The sequence below is a fragment of the Helobdella robusta genome (genome assembly GCF_000326865.2).
Source record: "Helobdella robusta unplaced genomic scaffold HELROscaffold_64, whole genome shotgun sequence".
Lineage (NCBI taxonomy): Eukaryota > Metazoa > Annelida > Clitellata > Rhynchobdellida > Glossiphoniidae > Helobdella > Helobdella robusta.
Window position 1 is genome coordinate 598,851 of NW_008705358.1, and position 25,554 is coordinate 624,404.

General features: G+C 31.6%; 6 protein-coding genes across 6 annotated transcripts; 4 read left to right on the forward strand and 2 right to left on the reverse strand.

The window, feature by feature from the left end:
* Positions 1 to 404: 404 nt before the first annotated feature.
* On the reverse strand, positions 405 to 1,827 carry HELRODRAFT_157839 (hypothetical protein; the record flags this gene model as incomplete). Its single annotated transcript, XM_009030044.1, has 2 exons — positions 405 to 637; positions 1,602 to 1,827. 2 exons carry the CDS (start codon positions 1,825 to 1,827, stop codon positions 405 to 407), a joined length of 459 nt encoding a protein of 152 aa, XP_009028292.1.
* A 379-nt stretch (positions 1,828 to 2,206) lies between these two features.
* On the forward strand, positions 2,207 to 6,173 carry HELRODRAFT_194011 (hypothetical protein; the record flags this gene model as incomplete). Its single annotated transcript, XM_009030045.1, has 13 exons — positions 2,207 to 2,338; positions 2,577 to 2,681; positions 2,761 to 2,901; positions 3,189 to 3,268; positions 3,459 to 3,508; positions 3,684 to 3,745; positions 4,043 to 4,171; positions 4,523 to 4,739; positions 4,917 to 5,101; positions 5,248 to 5,412; positions 5,495 to 5,652; positions 5,782 to 5,896; positions 6,141 to 6,173. The coding sequence occupies 13 exons, from the start codon at positions 2,207 to 2,209 to the stop codon at positions 6,171 to 6,173; spliced, it is 1,572 nt and encodes a 523-aa protein (XP_009028293.1).
* Positions 6,174 to 6,847: 674 nt separating this feature from the next.
* On the forward strand, positions 6,848 to 8,361 carry HELRODRAFT_180750 (hypothetical protein; the record flags this gene model as incomplete). The annotated part of the gene is made up of 7 exons (XM_009030046.1): positions 6,848 to 6,921; positions 7,195 to 7,318; positions 7,444 to 7,518; positions 7,683 to 7,778; positions 7,918 to 8,006; positions 8,111 to 8,217; positions 8,306 to 8,361. 7 exons carry the CDS (start codon positions 6,848 to 6,850, stop codon positions 8,359 to 8,361), a joined length of 621 nt encoding a protein of 206 aa, XP_009028294.1.
* Positions 8,362 to 8,819: 458 nt separating this feature from the next.
* On the forward strand, positions 8,820 to 19,021 carry HELRODRAFT_187499 (hypothetical protein; the record flags this gene model as incomplete). The annotated part of the gene is made up of 13 exons (XM_009030047.1): positions 8,820 to 8,978; positions 9,209 to 9,313; positions 9,393 to 9,533; positions 9,821 to 9,900; positions 10,098 to 10,147; positions 10,293 to 10,354; positions 10,594 to 10,722; positions 11,074 to 11,290; positions 11,492 to 11,676; positions 12,278 to 12,442; positions 12,525 to 12,682; positions 12,816 to 12,929; positions 19,003 to 19,021. The coding sequence occupies exons 1-13, from the start codon at positions 8,847 to 8,849 to the stop codon at positions 19,019 to 19,021; spliced, it is 1,557 nt and encodes a 518-aa protein (XP_009028295.1). The 5' UTR covers positions 8,820 to 8,846.
* A 108-nt stretch (positions 19,022 to 19,129) lies between these two features.
* HELRODRAFT_180754 (hypothetical protein) lies at positions 19,130 to 20,077 on the reverse strand (the record flags this gene model as incomplete). The annotated part of the gene is made up of 5 exons (XM_009030048.1): positions 19,130 to 19,281; positions 19,384 to 19,497; positions 19,594 to 19,701; positions 19,776 to 19,856; positions 20,026 to 20,077. The coding sequence occupies 5 exons, from the start codon at positions 20,075 to 20,077 to the stop codon at positions 19,130 to 19,132; spliced, it is 507 nt and encodes a 168-aa protein (XP_009028296.1).
* Positions 20,078 to 21,550: 1,473 nt separating this feature from the next.
* Positions 21,551 to 24,976, forward strand: HELRODRAFT_88417 (hypothetical protein; the record flags this gene model as incomplete). The annotated part of the gene is made up of 8 exons (XM_009029965.1): positions 21,551 to 22,042; positions 22,126 to 22,248; positions 22,350 to 22,383; positions 22,523 to 22,812; positions 23,423 to 23,588; positions 23,998 to 24,106; positions 24,415 to 24,570; positions 24,802 to 24,976. 8 exons carry the CDS (start codon positions 21,551 to 21,553, stop codon positions 24,974 to 24,976), a joined length of 1,545 nt encoding a protein of 514 aa, XP_009028213.1.
* Positions 24,977 to 25,554: the final 578 nt, after the last annotated feature.

A 25,554-nucleotide genomic window follows, 5' to 3' on the forward strand; every position in this document is an offset into this window, starting at 1 on the left:
CTGTTCTTATGATTTTGCTTTAATGCTTTAAATCAGTATTAACTTTAGATTTAGGCAAGGTTATGTATTATTGTAATTGTATTTTTTTGGAATTATTATCAAACAGCCACAGCTTAAAAAGCTTTATCAACGAGTTTTAAATTTTAATAATATTCAGTTGATTGTTTAATCATGTTCTGAAAAAAAATATAAATGTGAAGAGACAACAAACAAAAACTTTATGAACTAGTAAATTTAAAAATTATTTAATGAGTAAGTTCGTTTACACAACAAAATTGTTCTTTTTACGAAGTAAAAATTGATGTGAAAATGATAAATCTAATAATAAAATAGAGAAAAAAACGTTACATTTTTTAAAAATTATTTTTGGAATAAATAAGTAGTAAATAAAGAAATCACAATCATCAGTTGGTAGTTGATGCACCACCCCTGAGAGCTAGGACTAGATGGAGAACAGAGCCCCCAGTTACTTTGTAGTCAGCGGCAGTTTTTTCGTCATTCATCTGTTTGCCACTGAAGATCAGTCTTTGTTGGGCAGGCGTTATGCCTTCCTTCTCTTCCACACGTTCTTTGATTCGTTCAACTTTGTCCGTGGGTTCGATATCTATTTCTATCTCTATTCCGGTTAATGTTTTGACTTTTATCAACATTTTGACGCAGTTTTTAATAAAAGTTTGTTATTTTTTAATTTAATTGAAACTTTGAAATAATAAGACACCGTGAGAAAACGGAATTTAAGTAACGAATCTTGTTAATCGAATAGAGATGTTTAAAATATTTAAGCATTTGAGTTTATTGAAAAATGAAATATACATTTCAATATGAATTAAAACGCTTGATATAATTAATAATTAACAAAAACAATTAAATGCATTGAAAATTGTCAAAATAATCAGTTTGAACTACTTTTTTTCTGTTTAAAACGTAAAAACCCAAGCCTGCTTAACCTGCCTGTTTTCTTGTGTAAATAGTTGAAAAGTAAATGTTAAAAATACGATTTAGAATATTTGATAATGTTTCAAAATTTTGTCCTCAATAAACTATTTGCCATTCATCACAACAATAAAGTACCAACATTCTCTATTTTAAATGATTTGGCTTGAGAATAAAATGTTCAGATTAAGTTTCACTAGATAGAATCACAATTTTTATCTGGTAAACAATAAATTGTGTATACTGTTCTTATGATTTTAAACATCTAGAACTCAAATGCTTTAAATCAGTATTAACTTTAGATTTAGGCAAAGTTATGTATTATTGTAAATGTATATTTTTGAAATAATTATCAAGTAGCAACAACTTAAAAGGCTTTATCAACGAGTTTTAGAATTTTAATAATATTCAATTGATTGTTTAATCATGTTCTGAAAAAAAATGTGAAGAAAAATCAAACAAAAACTTTATTTATGAACTAGTGAATTCAAAAATTATTTTATGAGTAAGTTCGTTTACATAACAAAATTGTTCTTTTTACGAAATAAAAATTGATGTGAAAATGATAAATCTACTAATAAAATAGAGAAAAAAAAAGTTCCATTTTTTTAATTATTTTATTTTTAGAACAAGTAGTAAATAAAGAAATCTCCATCATCTGTCGGTACCACCCCTGAGAGCTAGGACAAGATGGAGAACCGAGCCCCCAGTTACTTTGTAGTCAGCGGCAGTTTTTTCGTCATTCATCTGTTTGCCACTGAAGATTAGTCTTTGTTGAGCAGGAGGTATGCCTTCCTTCTCTTCCACACGTTCTTTGATTCGTTCAACTTTGTCCGTGGGTTCGATATCTATTTCTATCTCTTTTCCGGTTAACGTTTTGACTTTTATCAACATTCTAACGCAGTTTTTAATCAAAGTTTGTTATTATTATATTTAATTGAAATTTTGAAATAACAAGACACCGTGAGAAAACGGAATTTAAGTAACGAATCTTGTTAATCAAATAGAGATGTGTGTAAAATTATAAAGAATGTTTATATATATATATATATGAGTTAGAGTTTATTGAAAAATATAAAATATACATTTCTATGAGAATTAAATCGCTTGATATAATTAATAATTAGCCAAAACATTTAAATGCATTGAAAATTGTCAAAATAAGCAGTTTGAATTCCTTTTTCCTATTTAAAACGTAAAAACCCAAATCCTAACTTACCTGCTTAACCTAACTTTTCACCTGCTTGGATTGTGTAGCAACTGCTTTTCTAAAATGTCAGCTGCACTAATCAGGAAGAGTTTTTCAGTTATTAAAAATTTAAATAAATTTAATAATAATTTGCGTCTGGCTTATGCGGCAACCCTGCCTAAACCTGTTGAGAAACCGGACGTGAAATACACAAAAGTAGTATTTTTATTAAAGAAGTTTTATAAAATTTTTTTAGAGTTTTCATTGAAGTGCTATTTCAATTTAATTTCATAATAAAAATCATGCCTAATAAAACGACAGTTAATTTGTTTTATATTTTCATCAAGACATTCTCTAGTCTAGACTCTAGACACACATATATTAAATTTTATTTCTGCTTAATTAAATGAACTAATTTACTAATTTGATCAATTGATCCATTTCCGTTTTCAAGATATTTTTGAACAATGAATGGGTTGATTCAGTGTGTGGCAAAACTTTCAAAACCATAAATCCAGCTACCGAAAGTGTGATCTGTGAAGTAGCCGAAGGAGACAAGGTTATTTTTATCCTTTTTGCAATGTTTCACAATCTTTAAAGACCAATTTATAACTAATAACAACTATTATTGAAATTAGGCAGATGTGGATAGAGCTGTGAAGGCAGCCAGAGATGCATACAAATTAGGATCACCATGGAGAATGATGGATGCCTCTGAAAGAGGGGTTCTATTAAACAGATTGGCCGATCTTATCGAGAGAGATCGTGTTTTGTTAGCTGTTAGTTCAGCCTTTAGTTATTAAATGTAAAATTTAACATGGTTATATTTCAATTATTTTATTATTTATTTTTTGATTAGCAAGCCATTGTTTTTTTCATTGGAACTAGTTTGAAATGTGTTGCCTATCGCCAGGACCATATAGCTTAAATATGAAAATTATTAATTATTTTCAAATTTGTTATTAATTTTATATTTATTTAAATTATTTTTAATATTTTTTTGTACTGTTCTTAAATTTTTCAAATTCTTTAAACTCAAATACAAAGAATATTATTTTTTAATTAGTCATTGGAATCATTGGACAATGGAAAACCATACAGCTATGCCTACAATGCAGATTTGGATTTATCCATTAAATGCTACAGGTACATAAATATCAACAATTAATAATATGATAACTATTATTAATAATATTTACTTTAATTTTTGTGCTAATTACTGTATTGTATTGAAATTAAGTCTTTTTATTATCTTATTGTATTCAAATTAAACATTTTTTAGATTAAACGCCATTTCTGAAAATTCATTCTAAATTTATGATACATCATCATTCAGATACTATGCTGGCTATGCTAACAAGAACCATGGAAAGACTATACCAATAAGTAATTTGAAGAGTGTAGTAGTAGTGGTCAGCAGTGGTAGTAGTAACAACAGCAGCAGTAGTAGTAGTGGTAGTAGTAATAGTTTTTTTAAACTCAAATACAATGGATATTATTTTTTATTTTGCAGTGAGATAAAAATTGTAATTTGTTATCTAGATTTACTTTTAACTTGCAGATGGGGAGTACTTCAGTTACACCAGGCATGAACCCATTGGTATATGTGGTCAGATCATACCTGTTGGTTTACTTTGCTCCTTTTTTATTGTTTTTGATAGATTGTTAAAAAATTGAGATAAATTAATTAGGATTTTTAATTAGGATTAATGTCTGAATTGAACTAAGTTTGTTTCTAAAATGGTATTTATATTGGTTTAAAATTTTCTAGTAAATTCATACTTTCATTTTTTTTACCTCCTAATATTTCCATCATCTGCCTAATCAACTTTATTTTTTTATTTATTTCTTCTAAGACACAAAAAGTAAACATAAAGATACTTGCATTAACTAAAATGTCTTACCTATTTACAAAAATAGTGGAATTTCCCATTACTGATGCAAGCATGGAAACTAGCCCCGGCTCTGGCAATGGGGAACGTTGTTATATTGAAGACAGCCGAACAGACTCCACTGTCTGCAAATTACGTTGCTGCCCTCTCAGCTGAAGTTAGGGAAATGTTTTTTTTGTGCTGGTAGTGGTTTTATGTGAATGTTTTTTTTTCAATTGTTCTTTCGTTTTGTTTTTGTCTCTTTGAATTTTTATTGCTGAGTTTTTTAAGTTAGTTATTTTTTTTTAAGATTTATATTCCTAAATGTTGTGGACGTTTCTCAATTAATTTATCTTCACGAAGTTAGATACTTTATAATTGTTTTTAGATAAAATAGAAATAAACTAAAGCTTTGCTCACTCAATAATTTAACAAATTAATTTTTTTGAAACATTGTATATTACTATACCATAAATTTTTAAAAATTTCAATAATAGATATTTTATTAAACAATAAAATCCTTTAAAAGGCCGGATTTCCGCCAGGGGTGATTAGTGTCATTCCGGGGTTCGGACCAACAGCAGGGGAGGCGATAGCTCGCCACCCCCACATCCACAAAGTTGCATTTACCGGTTCGACAGAGGTGGGTAAACTCGTAGCTCAGGCAGCGGCTCAGACTAATCTGAAGAGAGTCTCGCTCGAGCTGGGCGGCAAAAGTCCTAATATCGTGCTAGCCGATGCAGATTGTTAGTAAAGTTAAGATGATGATGATGATGATGATAACGATCAAGTTATTGATGGTGTGAGTGATGAGAATGATGTTAAGGATGATAAGACAACACCCTAATGCATAAATACCATTGATTGATGCAGTCATAATATTAATATGCAAAAATAAATTCTTTCCAACCTTCAAAAAACAGTGGATGAGGCCGTGGACACTGCAAACTTTGGCTTGTTTTTCAACCAGGGGCAATGCTGCTGTGCTGGGTCCAGAATTTTTGTGGAGGAAAATATTTACGACCAATTTGTCGAAAAGTCCGTAGAAAAAGCCAAAAATATGGTTGTAGGTGACCCATTTGATGGCAACGTTGTTCAAGGACCTCAGGTCAATTTTTTGTTTTTTTCTCTTTTTTAATTGTTTTCACAAGTTCGTAATAAATTGTCATTCATCATAATTGTTATTATTATTTATTATTATTTTTATTAATCATTTATTATTATTATTATTATTATTATCATAATTTGAAAAAGGTGGACGAAGAACAAGCAAACAAGATAATGCAGTTAATAGCAAGTGGCAAAAAAGATGGCGCAAAGTTATGCACCGGTGGCCAGAGATTACATCGGAAGGGTTACTTCATACAGCCAACTGTCTTTGCTGACGTTAAGGACGGCATGAGGATTGCTAGAGAAGAGGTTGTTGGAGTTTTACCCGTTCATTCGCTCATTCACTCACTCACCTGTACATTCATTCGTTCATTTATTCTTTTACCGCCAGATTTTTGGACCAGTGATGCAAATATTGAAATTCAAAAGTTTGAAAGAGGTCATAGAAAGAGCGAATGATTCTGAATACGGGCTGGCGGCCGCTGTAAACACGAAAGATATTGAAAAGGCTCTCTACCTAGCGCACAGACTTGAAGCTGGAACTGTCTGGTAAAGTTAATAATTTCATTCATCTACTCATTCGTTCATCTATACTTTCATCTATTCGTTCATTTATTCGTTCGTTCGTTCATTCATTCATTCATTAATGCATTCATTCATTCATCTTTTTCTAACTAGGGTGAATTGCTATGACGTGTTCGATGCGGCTGCCCCATTTGGCGGGTTCAAAGCATCAGGGCATGGTAGGGAGTTGGGAGAGTATGGCTTGGAAGCTTATACAGAAGTTAAAACGGTTTGCATATGGAAAAGATTTTTAAAATTTTTGTTAATGTATGAATGAAATAATGAATGAAAGAATGAGTGAATGAATGAAAAATTAAGTGAATGAATGGATAAATGAATGAAAGATGAATTTCGTGAGCATAAAGTGTTTTGTTTTTCATATTTTTTTGTTTTTGTCTCTATATAACTTTTTCTCTTTTAATATATTTTGGATTTTATGATTTATTTATTTATTGTTTTTTTTTCATTTTAAGGTGACCATAAAAGTGCCTTCAACGTGCAAATAGTATCTGGTTTGATACCAACAATATACATGTCTAATAACTTTAATTATATTCCTTGTAGAGTAGCGAATTTTTCATCACAATGAAGATTTCAAACATTATTTTTAATTGTTTAATTTTTATTCAATTGTTTGCTATTTTGTTTCATTATTTTGGTGAATATTATTATATGTTGTTTTTCCATTTGTTGTGATGATCTCTATGATGGTTCTTGAAAAATTTTTGTTAACATATCTATACTTTTTGTCATTCAATGTTGTACAGTTCGAGTTTGATTGTGAAATTTCAGTTAGATGCTAGAACCATGGGTATATATCCATGGCTAGAACTGTAATTATTTATTTGTATTTTATTTGAAAAAACGAATGATTGAAATCTTATAAATGATTCTTCGTTAAATCATGATGGAGGTTGATTAGAAAACTTGTTCTAACACGTGAATGAGAAGTTTTAAATAGTTATTTGATCGCAAATTTTTTTCATTTGTCTCAAGATGCTTGAGTTATTGCTCTTTTCCAAACGGAAAATAAGTTGAGGCTTTTGACATTTTGATGTGTTTGGTATTTTTTGTGTAACATCTTTGTTCAGACCGCTGAGCGATATTTAAATTGGTGATTATGGTGATCTAATAAATCAATCATATTTGTGATTGTGAGTTAGTTCCTTAAAAGTTTGACATGTCTTCCGAAAACTCGTTCAAAGAAATTTCTTCTAAGCAAGATTTTGACACTGTCCTAAAAGAGAGCAGCGCGTTAGTATGCCTTTTTTTAACTTTAAATTTGGATTTGACTTATTTATTAGTAGTTTAGTTTAGGTTTTTAATTAGTTTTTGTTTTTATAGTTAGTTTGTCTTTAGCTTCATTCTAGCAGAGGTTAGAAGATTTTTTAGTATAGAATATAGGTAGTTAAAATTTGATTTGATTAAATATTTTAAAAGTTAATTTATTGGAATTTTAAGATTTTTAAGAAAGAAAAAGTTTTTTAAATTTAATATTCTATAAAATATTATAATTATATATTATAGGTCCATACTTGTGCTACACTTTTCAGCTGATTGGGCAGCCCAGTGCAAACAGATCAAAGAAGTTTTGTTTGAGATAAAGCAGAAACTCCAGAGATCTTCAATTAGTTGCATCCAGTTTGCAGAGGTAGGTAAATTCTCTACTAAAGTTTAGAAAGTTTAAACTATTAACTACTAAATCCGTTTTTTATATGGATTAATTTGTAACTGTAATGTAATTTACTTATTTATATATATGTGTTGTTTTTCAAGATTCAGGCAGAAAAGTTTCCAGAAATTTCTAAAAAATATGGTGTTGAAGCAGTTCCTACATGCTTAATTATTAAAGTTAGATATTTTTTTAATGTTTCTTAATGTTATTGCTATCAATATTAACTTAATTTCATAAAATTTCAAATGAAACAATTATTTTATTGGCATAGTCAATCTCAAGTAAGGTTATTCACTTATTTCTATTTTGAAAAAATTTGAAATTTTTCTTGGTTTCTTAGGATTTAAAAGAGGCTGCAAGAATAAATGGTGCAAATGTGGCTGAGTTGGTTAGCAAGATAGAAGAATTTGCTTCTTGTAATTCAAAGTCAACTCAGGTGGTGTTTGAATTTTTCTTTGATATCTCTAATCACTGAAGATTTCTTTGATATCTCTAATCACTTTTATTTTCATTTATTCTACAAAAATAATAGCATAATCATTCTCAATTTAAACTTAAATATTGAAATCTTCAAGAGTTTGAATGACCGTCTGAAATCTCTCATCACTCAAGCCCCAGTCATGGTTTTTATGAAAGGATCTCCAGACACACCAAGATGTGGTAGGTCTCTTTCAACACATTTCGACCACCAACTAAATATTTTTGTGGTTGCAATAATCTATTTCACAATAAATTTGTATTTTTCAAATTTTGCTATTGTAATTTAAGAAAATCATCTTATACTGGTTTCAGCAAAACTCTTGTGCAGCTGTTAAATGAGCAAGGAGTTCAGTTCAAATCATTTGATATACTGAATGACGAAAGCATTAGGCAAGGTAAGAAAAATTTTTACTTGATCATCCCAAATCTAAATTTGTTTTTATTACAAATAATATTTTGAAACTGTTAACTTATTTTTTAAAGGATTAAAAGAATATTCGAACTGGCCAACTTATCCACAAGTTTACATAAATGGATAATTAGTTGGCGGATTGGATATTGTAAAAGAACTAATCAGTAGTGGAGAATTTTCTGCTATGTTACCTAATAAATGAAACACTTTTTAATAATTTAAAAACTTTTTAAACAAGGACTCAGTTTATTTCAAATTTATAATTATTAAAACAACTTCTTATATTATATTCAGTAAAATAAGTATCGAATCTTGTTAATCAAATAGAAATGTGTAAAATTATAAAGAATGTTTTTCATATTTATAAGCATATGAGTAAGAATTTATTGAAAATTATACATTTATTGAAAAATATAAAATTTACATTTCAATAAGAAGTAAAACGCTTTATATAATTAATAATTAACAAAACATTTAAATGCATTGAAAATTGTCAAAATAAGCAGTTTGAACTACTTTTTTTCTTTTTAAAACGTAAAAACCCAAATCCTAACTTACCTGCTTAATCTAACTTTTCATCTGCTAGGGTTGTGTAGCAATTGCGATTCTAAAATGTCAGCTGCACTAATCAGAAAGAGTTTTTCATTTATTAAAAATTTAAATAAATTTAATAATAATTTGCATTTGGCTTATGCGGCCACCCTGCCTAAACCTGTTGAGAAACCGGACGTGAAATACACAAAAGTAGTATTTTTATTAAAGAAGTTTTATAAAATTTTTTTAGATTTTTCATTGAAGTGCTATTTCAATTTAATTTCATAATAAAAATCATGCCTAATAAAACGACATTTAATTTGTTTTATATTTTCATCAAGACATTCTCTAGTCTAGACTCTAGACACACATATATTAAATTTTATTTCTGCTTAATTAAATGAACTAATTTGATCAATTGATCCATTTCCGTTTTCAAGATATTTTTGAACAATGAATGGGTTGATTCAGTGTGTGGCAAAACTTTCAAAACCATAAATCCAGCTACCGAAAGTGTGATCTGTGAAGTAGCCGAAGGAGACAAGGTTATTTTTATCCTTTTTGCAATGTTTCACAATCTTTAAAGACCAATTTATAACTAATAACAACTATTATTGAAATTAGGCAGATGTGGATAGAGCTGTGAAGGCAGCCAGAGATGCATACAAATTAGGATCACCATGGAGAATGATGGATGCCTCTGAAAGAGGGGTTCTATTAAACAGATTGGCCGATCTTATCGAGAGAGATCGTGTTTTGTTAGCTGTTAGTTCAGCCTTTAGTTATTAAATGTAAAATTTAACATGGTTATATTTCAATTATTTTATTATTTATTTTTTGATTAGCAAGCCATTGTTTTTTTCATTGGAACTAGTTTGAAATGTGTTGCCTATCGCCAGGACCATATAGCTTAAATATGAAAATTATTAATTATTTTCAAATTTGTTATTAATTTTATATTTATTTAAATTATTTTTAATATTTTTTTGTACTGTTCTTAAATTTTTCAAATTCTTTAAACTCAAATACAAAGAATATTATTTTTTAATTAGTCATTGGAATCATTGGACAATGGAAAACCATACAGCTATGCCTACAATGCAGATTTGGATTTATCCATTAAATGCTACAGGTACATAAATATCAACAATTAATAATATGATAACTATTATTAATAATATTTACTTTAATTTTTGTGCTAATTACTGTATTGTAGTGAAATTAAGTCTTTTTATTACCTTATTGTATTCAAATTAAACATTTTAAAATTTTTAGGTTAAACGCCATTTCTGAAAATTCATTCTAAATTTATGATACATCATCATTCAGATACTATGCTGGCTATGCAAATAAGAACCATGGAAAGACTATACCAATAAGTAATTTGAAAAGTGTAGTAGTAGTGGTCAGCAGTGGTAGTAGTAACAACAGCAGTAGTAGTTGTAGTGGTAGTAGTAATAGTAATATGTTTTGCAGGGATAAAAAGAATGAAATTTGTTATCTAGATTAACTTTTAACTTGCAGATGGGGAGTACTTCAGTTACACCAGGCATGAACCTGTTGGCATATGTGGTCAGATCATACCTGTTGGTTGACTTTGTTTCTTTTTTTTTTGTTTTTGATATATTGTTAAAAAAATGAGATAAATTAATTAGGATTTTATGAGTGAGAGATAAAAATATTAATGTTTGAATTGAACCAAGTTTGTTTCTTCATTGGTTTCTAAATTGGTTCAGATTAAAATATTCTAGTAAATTCATATTTTCATTTTTTTTTAACTCCTATTATTTCCATCATCTGCCTATTCACCTACATTCATAAATAGTGGAATGTCCCATTACTGATGCAAGCATGGAAACTGGCCCCGGCTCTGGCGATGGGGAACGTTGTTATATTGAAGACAGCCGAACAGACTCCGCTGTCTGCCAATTATGTTGCTGCCCTCTCAGCTGAAGTTAGGGAAATGTTTTTTTTGTGCTGTTGGTGGTTTTATGTGAATGTTTTTTTTAATTCTTCTTTCATTTTTTCGTTTTGTTTTGATGTCTTTGAACTTTTATTGCTGAATTTTTTAGGTTAGTTTTTTTTTAAGATGTATATTCCTAAATGTGGACGTTTCTCAATTAATTTATCTTCACAAAGTTAGATACTTTATAATTTTTTTTAGATAAAATAAAAATAAATTAAAGCTTTGCTCACTTAATAATTTAACAAATTAATTTTTTTAAAACATTGTATATTACTATACCATAAATTTTTTAAAAGTTCAATAAAAGATATTTTATTAAACAATAAAATCCTTTAAAAGGCCGGATTTCCGCCAGGGGTGATTAGTGTCATTCCGGGGTTCGGACCAACAGCAGGGGAGGCGATAGCTCGCCACCCCCACATCCACAAAGTCGCATTTACCGGTTCGACAGAGGTGGGTAAACTCGTAGCTCAGGCAGCGGCTCAGACTAATCTGAAGAGAGTCTCGCTCGAGCTGGGCGGCAAAAGTCCTAATATCGTGCTAGCCGATGCAGATTGTTAGTAAAGTTAAGATGAAGATGATGATGATGATAACGATGATGATAACGATGATGATAACGATCAAGTTATTGATGGTGTGAGTGATGAGAATGATGTTGAGGATGATAAGACAACGCCCTAATGCATAAATACCATTGATTGATGCAGCCATAATATTAATATGCAAAAATAAATTCTTTCCAACCTTCAAAAAACAGTGGATGAGGCCGTGGACACTGCAAACTTTGGCTTGTTTTTCAACCAGGGGCAATGCTGCTGTGCTGGGTCCAGAATTTTTGTGGAGGAAAATATTTACGACCAATTTGTCGAAAAGTCCGTAGAAAAAGCCAAAAATATGGTTGTAGGTGACCCATTTGATGGCAACGTTGTTCAAGGACCTCAGGTCAATTTTTTGTTTTCTCTTTTTTAATTTCCGTCATCATAAGTATTATTTTTTGGCTAGTTTTTACGCAGGACGCCCTTCCTTATGCAACCAGTTATAAGCGGTGGGCCTAGCCTTTGATGATCCAACATCACTCACAAGGCAGTGAGGGTCAGTTTAATGTCATAACCAGGACATTGTCATAACCAGGTCATGTGTTGAGAAGGGATGAAAGGGTCGGGATTAAGCGAGCGTTGGAGTTCGAAGTTGAAGGAGTGGTAGGAAGGGGTCGTCCGCGATTGGGATGGAGAGAGCAGGTGGAGAAGGACAGGGTGAAAGCGGGGTTGCGTGATACTGAGTCGAGTGACAGATGTGGATGGCGTCGAGGGATATTTCGGTTTCATCATAGGTAGCCAAACGGCAACCCCCGATGTTGGGGAAAATGTCGTCTAAACGTGTGTTGTTGTTGTTTGTTTTCTCTTTTTTGATTGTTTTCACAAGTTCGTAATAAATTGTCATTCATCAAAATTGTTATTATTCATTATTATTTTTATTAATCATTTATTATTATTCTCATTATTATTGTTACTATTATTATTATTATTATCATAATTTCAAAAAGGTGGACGAAGTACAGGCAAATAAGATAATGCAGTTAATAGCAAGTGGCAAAAAAGACGGCGCAAAGTTATGCACCGGTGGCCAGAGATTACATCGGAAGGGTTACTTCATACAGCCAACTGTCTTTGCTGACGTTAAGGATGGCATGAGGATTGCTAGAGAAGAGGTTGTTGGAGTTTTACCCGTTCATTCGCTCATTCACTCACTCACCTGTACATTCATTCGTTCATTTATTCTTTTACCGCCAGATTTTTGGACCAGTGATGCAAATATTGAAATTCAAAAGTTTGAAAGAGGTCATAGAAAGAGCGAATGATTCTGAATACGGGCTGGCGGCCGCTGTAAACACGAAGGATATTGAAAAGGCTCTCTACCTAGCGCACAGACTTGATGCTGGAACTGTCTGGTAAAGTTAATAGTTTCATTCATCTACTTATTCATTCATCTCTACTTTCATCTATTCGTTCATTTATTCGTTTATTCGTTCGTTCATTCATTCATTCATTAATGCATTCATTCATTCATCTTTTTCTAACTAGGGTGAATTGCTATGACGTGTTCGATGCGGCTGCCCCATTTGGCGGGTTCAAAGCATCAGGGCATGGTAGGGAGATGGGAGAGTATGGCTTAGAAGTTATACAGAAGTTAAAACGGTTTGCATATGGAAAAGATTTTTAAAATTTTTGTTGTTAATGGACGAATAAAAGAATGAATGAAAGAATGAGTGAATGAATGAAAAATTAAGTGAATGAATGGATAAATGAATGAAAGATGAATTTTGTCAGCATAAAGTTTTTTGTTCTTCATATTTTTTTGTTTTTGTCTCTATGTAACTTTTTCTTTTTTAATATATTTTGGGTTTTATTATTTATTTATTGTTTTTTGTTTTTTTTTTATTTTAAGGTGACCATAAAAGTGCCTTCAAGGAGCAAATAATGTCTGGTTTGATACCAACAATATACATGTCTAATAACTTTAATTATATTCCTTGTAGAGTAGCGTATTTTTTTCACAATAAGAATCAAACTTTATTTTCAATTGTTTAATTTTTATTCAATTGTTTGCTATTTTGTTTCATTATTTCGGTGAATATTATTATATGTTGTTTTTCCATTTGTTGTGATGATCTCTATGATGGTTCTTGAAAAATTTTTGTTAATATGTCTATACTTTTTGCCATTCAATTTTGTACAGTTCGAGTTTGATTGTGAAATTTCATTTAGATGCTAGAACTATGGGTATATATCCATGGCTAGAACTGTAATTATTTATTTGTATTTTATTTGAAAAAACGAATGATTGAAATCTTATAAATGATTCTTCGTTAAATCATGATGGAGGTTGATTAGAAAACTTGTTCTAACACGTGAATGAGAAGTTTTAAATAGTTATTTGATCGCAAATTTTTTTCAATTGTTTCAAGATGCTTGAGTTATTCCTCCTTTTTAAACGGAAAATAAGTTGAGGCTTTTGACACATTTTGATGAGTTTGGTGTTTTTTGTGTAATATCTTTGTTCAGACCGCTGAGCGATATTCAAATTGGTGATTGTGGTGATCTAATAAATCAATCATATTTGTGATTGTAAGTTTGTCCTTAAAAGTTTGGCATGTCTTCCGAAGGCTCGTTCAAAGAAATTTCTTCTAAGCAAGATTTTGACACTGTCCTAAAAGAGAGCAGCGCGTTAGTGTGCCCTTTTTTTAACTTTAAATTTGGTTTAGTTTAGTTAGAGGAGTTTGTTTTTATAGTTAGTCAGTTTATCTTTAGCTTTACTAAAGCTGCTTCAGTGACTAAGGTTTAGTCTAGCAGAGTTTAGAATATTTTTTAGTAGTTAGTATAGATAGAATATAGGTAGTTAAAATTTGATTTGATTAAATATTTTAAAAGTTAATTTATTGGAATTTTAAGATTTTTAAGAAAGAAAAAGTTTTTTAAATTTAATATTCTATAAAATATTATAATTATATATTATAGGTCCATACTTGTGCTACACTTTTCAGCTGATTGGGCAGCCCAGTGCAAACAGATCAAAGAAGTTTTGTTTGAGATAAAGCAGAAACTCCAGAGATCTTCAATTAGTTGCATCCAGTTTGCAGAGGTAGGTAAATTCTCTACTAAAGTTTAGAAAGTTTAAACTATTAACTACTAAATCCGTTTTTTATATGGATTAATTTGTAACTGTAATGTAATTTACTTATTTATATATATGTGTTGTTTTTCAAGATTCAGGCAGAAAAGTTTCCAGAAATTTCTAAAAAATATGGTGTTGAAGCAGTTCCTACATGCTTAATTATTAAAGTTAGATATTTTTTTAATGTTTCTTAATGTTATTGCTATCAATATTAACTTAATTTCATAAAATTTCAAATGAAACAATTATTTTATTGGCATAGTCAATCTCAAGTAAGGTTATTCACTTATTTCTATTTTGAAAAAATTTGAAATTTTTCTTGGTTTCTTAGGATTTAAAAGAGGCTGCAAGAATAAATGGTGCAAATGTGGCTGAGTTGGTTAGCAAGATAGAAGAATTTGCTTCTTGTAATTCAAAGTCAACTCAGGTGGTGTTTGAATTTTTCTTTGATATCTCTAATCACTGAAGATTTCTTTGATATCTCTAATCACTTTTATTTTCATTTATTCTACAAAAATAATAGCATAATCATTCTCAATTTAAACTTAAATATTGAAATCTTCAAGAGTTTGAATGACCGTCTGAAATCTCTCATCACTCAAGCCCCAGTCATGGTTTTTATGAAAGGATCTCCAGACACACCAAGATGTGGTAGGTCTCTCTCAACACATTTCGACCATCAACTAAATATTTTTGTGGTTGCAATAATCTATTTCACAATAAATTTGTATTTTTCAAATTTTGCTATAGTGATTTAAGAAAATCATCTTATACAGGTTTCAGCAAAACTCTTGTGCAGCTATTAAATGAGCAAGGAGTTCAGTTTAAATCATTTGATATACTGAATGACGAAAGCGTTAGGCAAGGTAAGCAAAATTTTTACTTGATCATCCCAAATTTAAATTTGTTTTTTTATTACAAATAATATTTTGAAACTGTTAACTTATTTTTTAAAGGATTAAAAGAATATTCGAACTGGCCAACTTATCCTCAAGTTTACATAAATGGAGAATTAGTTGGTGGACTGGATATTGTAAAAGAACTAATCAGTAGTGGAGAATTTTCTGCTATGTTACCTAATAAATGAAACACTTTTTAATAATTTAAAAACTTTTAAAACAAGGACTCAGTTTATTTCAAATTTATAATTATTAAGACAAATTCTCATATCACATTCAGTAAAATAAATGGTTATTTATAAAATATGAAATAATTATGAGTTAGATGTCTCTGGTGTGGTTTCAGGTGTAGTGGTATTTTCTTCTTTACTTTGGTTTTGTTGTTCTTCCATGATCTTTTTCTGGTTTCTTTTTGCCAGCATGTATGTTCTTGGATGGATGGGGAAAAAACCACACAGTCCTTAATAAGGAGAAAAAGTTTTAATAATACATAAGATATGTACATACACACAACACATGTTTAGACGACATTTTTCCTGAGATCGGGGGTTGCTGTTTGGCTACCTATGATGAAACCGAAATACCCCTCGACGCCATTCCATCATAAGTAATTTATTTGGCTAATTTTTACGCAGGACGCCCTTCCTTACGCAACCACAGTTATAAGCGGTGGGCCTAGCCTTTGATGATCCAACATCACTCACAAGGCAGTGAGGGTCAGTTTAATGTCATAACCAGGACAAAAGATATGTACATACAATGCAAATGAAATTCCAAAAATAAATTAAAAGGTGGTCATGGCTAAGAAGTGCCAGCATATACTTATTGGTAGCTATTACGAATATTAAAATACTAGATGAGATTAATTAATTAATAACTATAACTACAACATTAATAACTATATACATCCCATAAAAATGATTCCAACCTAAAAGTTCTTCAACTGGTTGCGAAACTTTGGCCCCCTTTCCAAGCCAATACCTCAGCCTTTGAAAATTGAATGAGACCAATTTTTGATTGTTTTTATTGGGCATGGGGTCATACGTTCCTAACTGTTCTTCGCCCGGATCGTCGCGGGGTTTAAAGTGTTTGGCGACAACCACGTGATAGAAAGGACGATTAGTGCATCCGTAAAGTGCGAGCCGAATTATGTAAGGACAGTACGGTGGCGACATTTTAAAAATAAATTTATATTTAAAACTAACGTTAGTGTAAGTAACGAAGATGCAAAATTTTAAAACTATGGCTAAAAGTAAATAATGATTAAAAATTTCAAAAATTGTTTTCGAATTTCACATTTTTCTTACCTTAAATAAAAACTGTCTTAAACAATACAAAAAAATGAGCTATATCTATAGTTTCTTTACACAGCCAACTGTGTTTGCTGACGTTAAGGATGGTATGAGGATTGCCAGAAAAGTTGTAGGAATCTATAGATTCCTATCTATAGATATCTATCTATTCGTTTATTTTTATCTTGACAAGCTGCTTTAAAACATAAATGAATGAAACGGATGAAAATAATAATCGTAAAAAGTTCTGAATTTACACATTTCGTTGAAGATTATAAGTAAAAAGCGTGTCTTTGTTCGTAAGTAACACAGAAATTTGGAAATGATTGAAATTTGGAGATTTATATTAACCTAAACGAAAAACAAAATTAGGGCAGTCAAAAATTTCATTAACCCGTATAGGTGATCAATAGTTTATCAACTCTCAATTCATTCATTCTATTATTCATTCATTCTATTATTCATTCATTCATTCATTCATTCACCGCATCCATTGGGATCGCCAAAATAAGCACATCCCAGTGCTCCCATTCCCTTGTAAATTCATTCCCGACCGGAGATCTGTAACTTGGAAAGCCGTTTTCGTTTCGGGCTGTATGTATGTATGTGTGTGTGTGTGTGTGTGTGTGTGTGTTTTTGTGTATGTGTATTTTTATGTGTGCGTGTTTGTGTTTGTATGTGTGTGCACGTTTTACTAACCGGCGTAGATGTTGTTGTAGTAGATGTATCTATTGACGCAATCACTGCTTTTGATGTGTACCTTGTTTTGTTTTATTGGAATTTTTGTTTTTTCGTTATTATTATTATTATTATTAGTAGTAGTAGTAGTAGTAGTAGCAGTAGTAGCAGTAGTAGCAGTAGTAATAGTAGTAGTCGTAGTAGTCGTAGTAGTAGTAGTAGTAGTAGTAGTAGTAGTAGTAGTAGCAGTAGTAGTAGCAGTGGTAGTTGTAGTAGTAGTAGTACCAGTAGTAGTAGTAGCAGTTGTAGTTGTAACTGTAATAATAGTAGTAGTAGTAGTGGGTAGTAGTAACCTTGTGTCCGCTATGATGCGTGTATTTGCCGTATCGTTTGTGGGCGTTTTCCGTCCCTCCTGGTAATGATGACGACGATGATGATGACGGAGATGATAATGATGATGATGGCGATTGCTAGGAGAGTTTTGATGATGATGATGATGATGATGATGACGACGATCAAGTACCTACACCTACAATGCAATTCTATACGATACTCTACAACCAGGATACCATAGAATACAATACAATTAGATGTAGTCTATCGCACCGTACCGAGTAGATCGTTACTCAATACTATACCCGATACGATACGATACCGAATACCCAATACCGATACGATATGATACGAACCCGTAATGACGAAATCACATTCACTTTCGCTCTTATACATAACAACAGCTTGAACCGTCACTTTTAAAATGCCATTAAACTCCACGTACTCCGAAACTTCGATTTCTTAGGAATATATTTAATGATCCATAATCAGATTATTGGCTGCTAATTTGAATAAATTAACATAATTAATTAATTATTCTAACTGTTGTCACTAAAGATAGCCATTGCTTCTTCGTGCGTGTGACTAACATCAGGATCAACTACGGCAGAAGATGGAGGAGAAAGAGAGAGAAAGAAAAAAAGAGAGAGAGAGAGAAAGGAGAATGAGAAAATGATTATTTAATTTTTATATTTCTAAAAAGAAAATTTAATTTTTTAAACGATAATTTACCTTTTGCTGAATCGGATAATATTACAAATGCAGAAACATAGTAGCATAAGATGCAAGCTAATCTATGGATCATTGTTTGTTAACTATATTAATATATATTTAGTTTAGTATTTTTAATTTATTTAGGATATAATTGCAAGGTAATACTCTTAAAAAACATAAAAAAATTAGGTGGGATATTGTAGAATAAAATGAAGGAATATTTTTCGAGATGTGCTTTATTTAACAAATAATTTCAAAGTTCATAGAGCAAGATGTGCTTCATGATTTTCCATGTATGCGTTTGTATGTTGTTTGTTTGTGTATGTATGTGTGTGTGTGTGTGTGTGTGTGAGTGTATGTGTGTTGTGTGTGTGTGTGTGTGTGTGTGTGTATTTGTGAGACAAAGACAGATTGAAAGCATTTGAGATGAAGTTTTACACACACCCTTCAATTGAACTATCTCGCAATCTATTTCTTTTTATGATTATCAGTTTTCCAGATTTTGCAATTCCGTAAGTAAGCCAACTAACTTTATTAATTCATTTATTCAAATCTGCTGAAGTAATTAGTGGAAGCTGCTCGCTTGGCTTTATCAACGTGGACCCCATAGAAACTCAGCTATGGCCATAAATACACATACATTCTCACACACGTACATATATGCAAACAAAAAAACTTAGGGCTTTAATAAGCATGTAAAAATCATTATATGCATTGTTAATTGAATCGAACAATATCAATCAATTTGTCCTTTAATGATTTTAAATCTTCAAAATCGCTAAATTCATTTCAAAAAGTCTCTCAGATTCATTTTTTAAATTTCTTGGTGTCCATTTCTCCATGCTCATGATACAAGATGTCCCAAAATTGGTCAACCCACTTGTACTCGCCGCGCAAACTGTTGTCTCTATACATCGCACGGTCCTCTCCGACTAACTCTAAAAAATAATTTTTGTTTTCTGTGTAGTGTTGTGTGTGTGTATGGTGTGTTTGTGTAAAAATTGACAAAATTTAGGAAAAGAGCAAAAAAAGCAAAATTTAATAAACCAAATCATTCACACCCCTTGCAAATTTGTGTATGTAGCCGTCTAATTTGCTGTTGGACGAGACGTGGACCTTGTGACCTGTCACGTGACTCTCACTACCATATTCTTCGTAGTTTGATTCGGTCCCGGCTGTTGGGGCAAATTTTTTAAAAGTAGAATGTTACTATATGTTATTTATTACTTCCCCTACCTACAGCCACTATAAGAAATTGTATTCACGTTTACCCGTTATAGTGATGTAGCCGCCGGAAGCGATTTTCAAAGAAACGAGTTTGAATAGAGTATTCAGGCGAATACCGCTCAAAGACACATTTTCCGATTCCGTGTGGATACCTTTTTGAAAATCGGTAACCCATTTAGCGCTTTACAATTTGATAATTTGACAAATGAGAATGACGTGGCCATACCATTCAAACGCATCTGGTACTTAGCAGCGGAATCACTGATGAATTGATGGCAATCGAAATCTTTTTCCTTGTTAGTGCCGGCTAGATTATCGAAATTATTTTTATTTATTATTTTTCAAATTATTTTTATTATTAAATTATTTATATATTTTTTTTTAATTTTCAAGGACTTCAACAACTAATACACATTCAAACATAGTCACTTCAATCAAGACTAATGAAGCTTGATTTTACGAACGTTAATTCATACTTTCTGCCATTGCAAGCAGAGCTCCAGATGAGAGGACAAGCATCGCCGCCATCACCATAGGTCTGTTTGAAAGATATTCAATTTCTACTATTCTGTTATAAATAACTTGTAAAGTAAGAAAGGTATTCTTGGTGTTACTAACTTATTCGCCATATTAAACTTCTTGAATAACTTTTATAATGAATAAATATAGAATATAAACTTTATTGAAAGAGAAAAGCAATCTCAAACTAAGACATACCCTATCGTCGATTCCAGATGGAATTTCTTTTTATAGTTAAATAAATAAGAATAATGAATTAAAAATTGCTGAAATGATTATAAATTTTATTCAAATTAAATTTTAAACAATACTTGCTTGCTACCTCAAAATCCAATTTAGTCACGCTTGTTCCTAACAGTCTTGAAATCTTAAGCGTGAGAAGACTGTAATCACATACCTTTCACATTACATTTTGTTAAATTTTCAAAACGTACATTTTCCGTTACATGTTGTTTAAAATTTAACAGTTTTTAATTGAATTAAAACGGCAAATTGTTATTTAATTAAGAAAGCACGTCTGCTTAAATTGTTAATAGCTTATATTTAAGCTCGTTTTTGGAAAAGTATTGGTTGGAAATCATTGAATCACAAAATACAATAAAACTGATCATAAAATTTCGCTTGAAAGCAAATGATTTATTATAAAATTAAGAGTACAAAATGATCAAAAAAAAAAACTCAATGACGGTATGGTTGAAAAAATGATGTCAAGTCGTGTTAAACACTCTTTTGCCAAATCTGCTTTTGCTTTTTCTGGTCCTTTTCTCTGGAACTCTACCTACTTCTCTGACTACTTCTCCATCACTTGCGAAGTTCAGAGCGGATCTCAAGACCCATCTGTTTTCAAAATTCATTGAGGAGCGCTGTTGAACATCGCGGAAATAGCGCTTTATAAGCTAATTGATTGATTGATTGATTGAAGTCACTTCAATCGTGCTGTGATCCAGATTGAATGTTGAGAGTGCCAAAATACCAAATCCTTAAGCATATGGTACTTGTTTTGGCTATGTGAATTTCACTAAATTTTGTAGAATAATACATCTTTCAATATATCTATTGACTAGATGTTAACTTGAATTTTTTTTGTATTCTATACTCCCGCACTCCGGACATTGTCATGAATGGTAGATTAAATGAATACAAAAAAAATGTTTAAATGATGTAAAATAGCAAACTAAAATTAAAATAATTAATAATGTTACAAATGCACCGAGTCTGATCTTCATGATCATAGGCTATCTTCGGTCAGAAGACCCAGGTACCTTTTAGGAACCATAGAATATTCGTGGTGGCAAATAACGCACAACAAAAATATTAATCTATGTTCGGCGTAATTATTTACTTTTAATTGCGATATTAATTGTCAAATAATTCATGTTTACCTGTTAGTTTTCAAGTTATCAGTTGATTATTTTAATAAAATTAATTTGTTAATTTGACCAATAAAAGTTTGATTGTTTAGTTTTTTTTTGTTGAAAAAAAATGGATTCCGATCGCCATTACGGTGCTGATGTCGAAGAAAGCGAAAGGCTGACGAATGATGATTTCCGTAAATTATTGATGACGCCGCGGGTGACATCTCACGACTCATCGGAACCTTCCACGTCATCATTTGCAAAGCCGAAAACCCCAGCCAGCTCCCACAGTGATGCAAACAATTCGGCTGCACTGAGGAAGAAGAAAAAAAGTTATTATGCCCAACTGAAGAAGGAGGAAGATGAGAAAGAAAAAGAGTTGGCTGGAAAATATCGAGATAGGGCTAAAGAACGTCGTGAAGGTGCCAATACTGCCGACCCTAATCAAACAGCAGAGGTTTCGACGACAGCCAACTACCGTGCTGTGGCCCCAGACATTGATGCAGGTGCCAATCTTGCTAAACACAGACAGCAGTTGATACAGGAGTCGAAATTTTTGGGTGGTGACATGGAACATACCCATCTGGTCAAAGGCTTGGATTATGCTCTGTTGGAAAAAGTTTGAGATTTTTTAGTCCATAGAAAAATTCATAGTCTTTGCTTGATGCTCAATTTATTGAGTTTTAAATGAAATTCTTTTAGGTGAAGGCAGAAATAATATCAAAGGAACAAGAAGAGGAGATGGCTCTTCTCGAGAAAACACTTGATAAGCAGTTAGTGCTTGCCTTCACTGCTATCTCCTTCTCAGTTCATCCACTTCAAACAGTTACTAATTGTTAAACAATTTTTTTGCGATGTAGTTTGGTAAGTTTAATGCTGAAATTAATTCCATTTTTTTTATGAATAGGGAAAATGATAATGAAGAGAGTGAAGATCAGATAACATTCAGGACAAAGCTGGGTTGGTGTGTTTTACTTTTTAAAAAATCAACTTTGCTGTCATGATAATAAGCATATTTTTTAGGGATAATTCACTTTGATCACTCAGTAAAATGTTGTTTCTTATTTTTTTACTACTGCCTAATTTGTTCAAATTTCAGCTCGCAATATATTCAGAGCCCTCCCCAAAAATCCAAACCGACCAATAGAACGAAACGACCTGTTCATCCCCGGTCGAATGTGCTACATTGTCGACTTAGAGGAGAATGAGGAGAACGACACTGACATCCCCACTACACTAATTAGGAGCAAGGCAGATTGTGCCAACATGGAAACTATGACCACTCTCAGCAACAACGATATTGTTATCAATAAACTGACCCAGATTTTGACATACTTAAGGCAGGGACGTGCTCGTGATAAGAAGAAGAAGAAAGAAAAAGGTTTGTTTGTCTGTTTCCTGGCTGTTTGTTTTCTGGTTTGTTGCTATTGTTCATTCTTTGGTTTGATATTATTGTTCTTTGTATTATTTTTGTAAAATGAGAGTATTATTTACCACATTTAATCATAATAAATTGATTTATAGAATTGAAAATTTATTAAATTTTAATTGATCAAAATTAATTTTCTTCACTCTCATTTAGGAAAGCTGAAGTTTGACGATAGAACCCTGCCTGTTGTCCGAGATGAAAAGTACATCACTTTGACCATCACCTACTTTTCTATTGATCTCATATTTTTTAATTTATATACCTCAATTTATTTAATTTCAAAATAATTCTCATTTAAAGTTTTAATGCTGATGGAAAATTTGCAATGAAAGTGTTTTTATTTTGCTGTAGTCCAAACAGTTTCCGATTGCTTAATGAGTGAAGCTTTGGGTCGATGTTTGTTTGTTTGCCTGTTAATTATTTGTTGAAAAAAAAAATCTAGACAAATAACAAAACATTAAAACTAATAACACCAACAATGACAATAACAACAAAAATACATCAACAAAACACTAACGCAGCCAACAAAAATGACATTACAACAGTATATTTGATGATGTCCTAGCCAAGCCCAATAAGCAGCACCATCAATATGCTACCAACAGCTACAACAACAACAACAGCAAGTCATCTGACAAATATAGAGATAGTGATGATAAGTATAGAAAGAGGGATGGTGAGGACAAAGTGAGAGAGGGTAAGAGATCTTATTTTGAAAGACCTACTGAAGAGGTTGGTTCATTCATTCATTGTCTTGTTTTGTTCATTCATTTTAGATTCTCGCTGATCTAATATTGACTTTCACTTATCGGTTCATACTCATACTATTTTTGTCATTTTTCTAAACATTTCATTGTCACCATCGTTAGCAATCACTCAATCAAACAATCATTTACCCGACCAATAGGAAGAAGAGGAAGAAATGAATAACAACCAATCAGGAAGCAGACTGTCCGCAAAAGAGTTTGTTAAAAACGTTAACGAGAGATTTGGCAAGGTGCGTTGGTCTTATATCAAAATACATCATCACAGACATACCCCACACATACACATAAAAATACATTCACGCACGCACGCACACGCAAACACGCGCATACACAACTAGGGTACATGGGCAGGCTTAGACAAACAACAACAACAAACAGCTGCCAATGAGAATCAAGATGGAGGGAAGAAGTTATCGAAGGAGGAGGAGAGAATGAGAAAGATTAAAAGCAAAATGGATATTGACAGCTATGCTGAATGCTACCCTGGGTTCGTTGTGAATGAATGAATGATGTATGAATGAACGAACGAACAAACGAATGAATAAAAATGAATGAGTGAATATGGTATTGTATGTTTGTTGTTACTTTGTTGCTTGTGTATATCATTGTAAGTTCTTGTGCTTTCTTATCATAAATATTCATCAAGAATGATGAATAATAATTGAGACAGAAATAATTTTCAAGCATTTCTCTCTCTCTCTCTTTCTCTTCCTCTCTCTCTCACTCTGTTTATCTCCTCCATTCTTTCTACTTTTTTTATTCTTTCTCTCATTTCCATCCATCCAAAAATAATAGGATGATGGAGTCAGTAGATGCCTTGGGTGACAGTGACGACGAAGCTGACTATACAAAAATGGATCAGGGAAATAAGAAGGGCCCAGTTGGGAGGTGGGATTTTGAGACCCAGGAGGAATACAGTACCTACATGTCGGCCAGAGAAGCTATGCCAAAGTTTGTTGTTGTTGTTGTTGTAGTGGTGGTGGTTGTCGTCGACGTCTTTGTGGTTGAAGTTAGAGTTAGTTGAAGTTGTGTGTGCTGCTGTCTTCTTTTATGTTTTTTATATGATAGAATAAGTTTAATATTGATGCTGATAATAATATTAATTTGAATAATTATAATAATTATTGTTATATTTATAAATAGATCAATATATTATGAAGAAATAATCTTCACTAATCACAGGGCGGCATTTCAATACGGCGTCAAAATGGCAGACGGAAGAAAAACGAGAAGAGCTGGACCAAGAGATGATAAAAAAGAGTTGGATAGAGAATGGTCAAAGATTCAAAATATCATTTCCAAGAGAAAGCCCGGTGATGATATAGCGCTTGGTAATTACAAGAAAGGGAAACATTAAATCTACTGCCAGTCTGTGGTGTGTGTGTGTTTGTGTGCGTGTGTATGTGTGTTTGGGTGTGTCAAGCGTATAAAAAAACTTTCAACGTTAGCGTTAGCATTTTTGTCTCGGTTTTATTTCTCCTAAATTAGAAAAATGTTTGAATTCGATCTTTTCTGGTTGTTTCCATTTACATTTAACGACATTTTCAATGGATTATTAATAGATATAAATAAATTACTATTTAGTTTCAGCCACAAGGACTGGAATAATAAGAAAATTTTTGTTTAGCTCGACTTATTTCTCGTTTTTCTTTACTGAATTAACAAACAAAAAAGTGTTTTTACGTGCCAAGTTTAAATTTTATTTCAACTAAAGTTTTCGGAACTAGTCTTAAGGTCATAAACCGTCTTTGAATTGTATTTTTTATACGTTACTGAGTAGTTGTACTTTAATTTAGTTAGTTGAGAAGACTACCAAAGTTTGATGGCTGTGATTGGTGGAGCTAAGAAGTTAATTTTAACTTTAAAATTAGTGACAGATGATAAAATATAGTCGGCCGAAAAATAGGTTTGCAGTAAATTTGCAGTAAATCACGT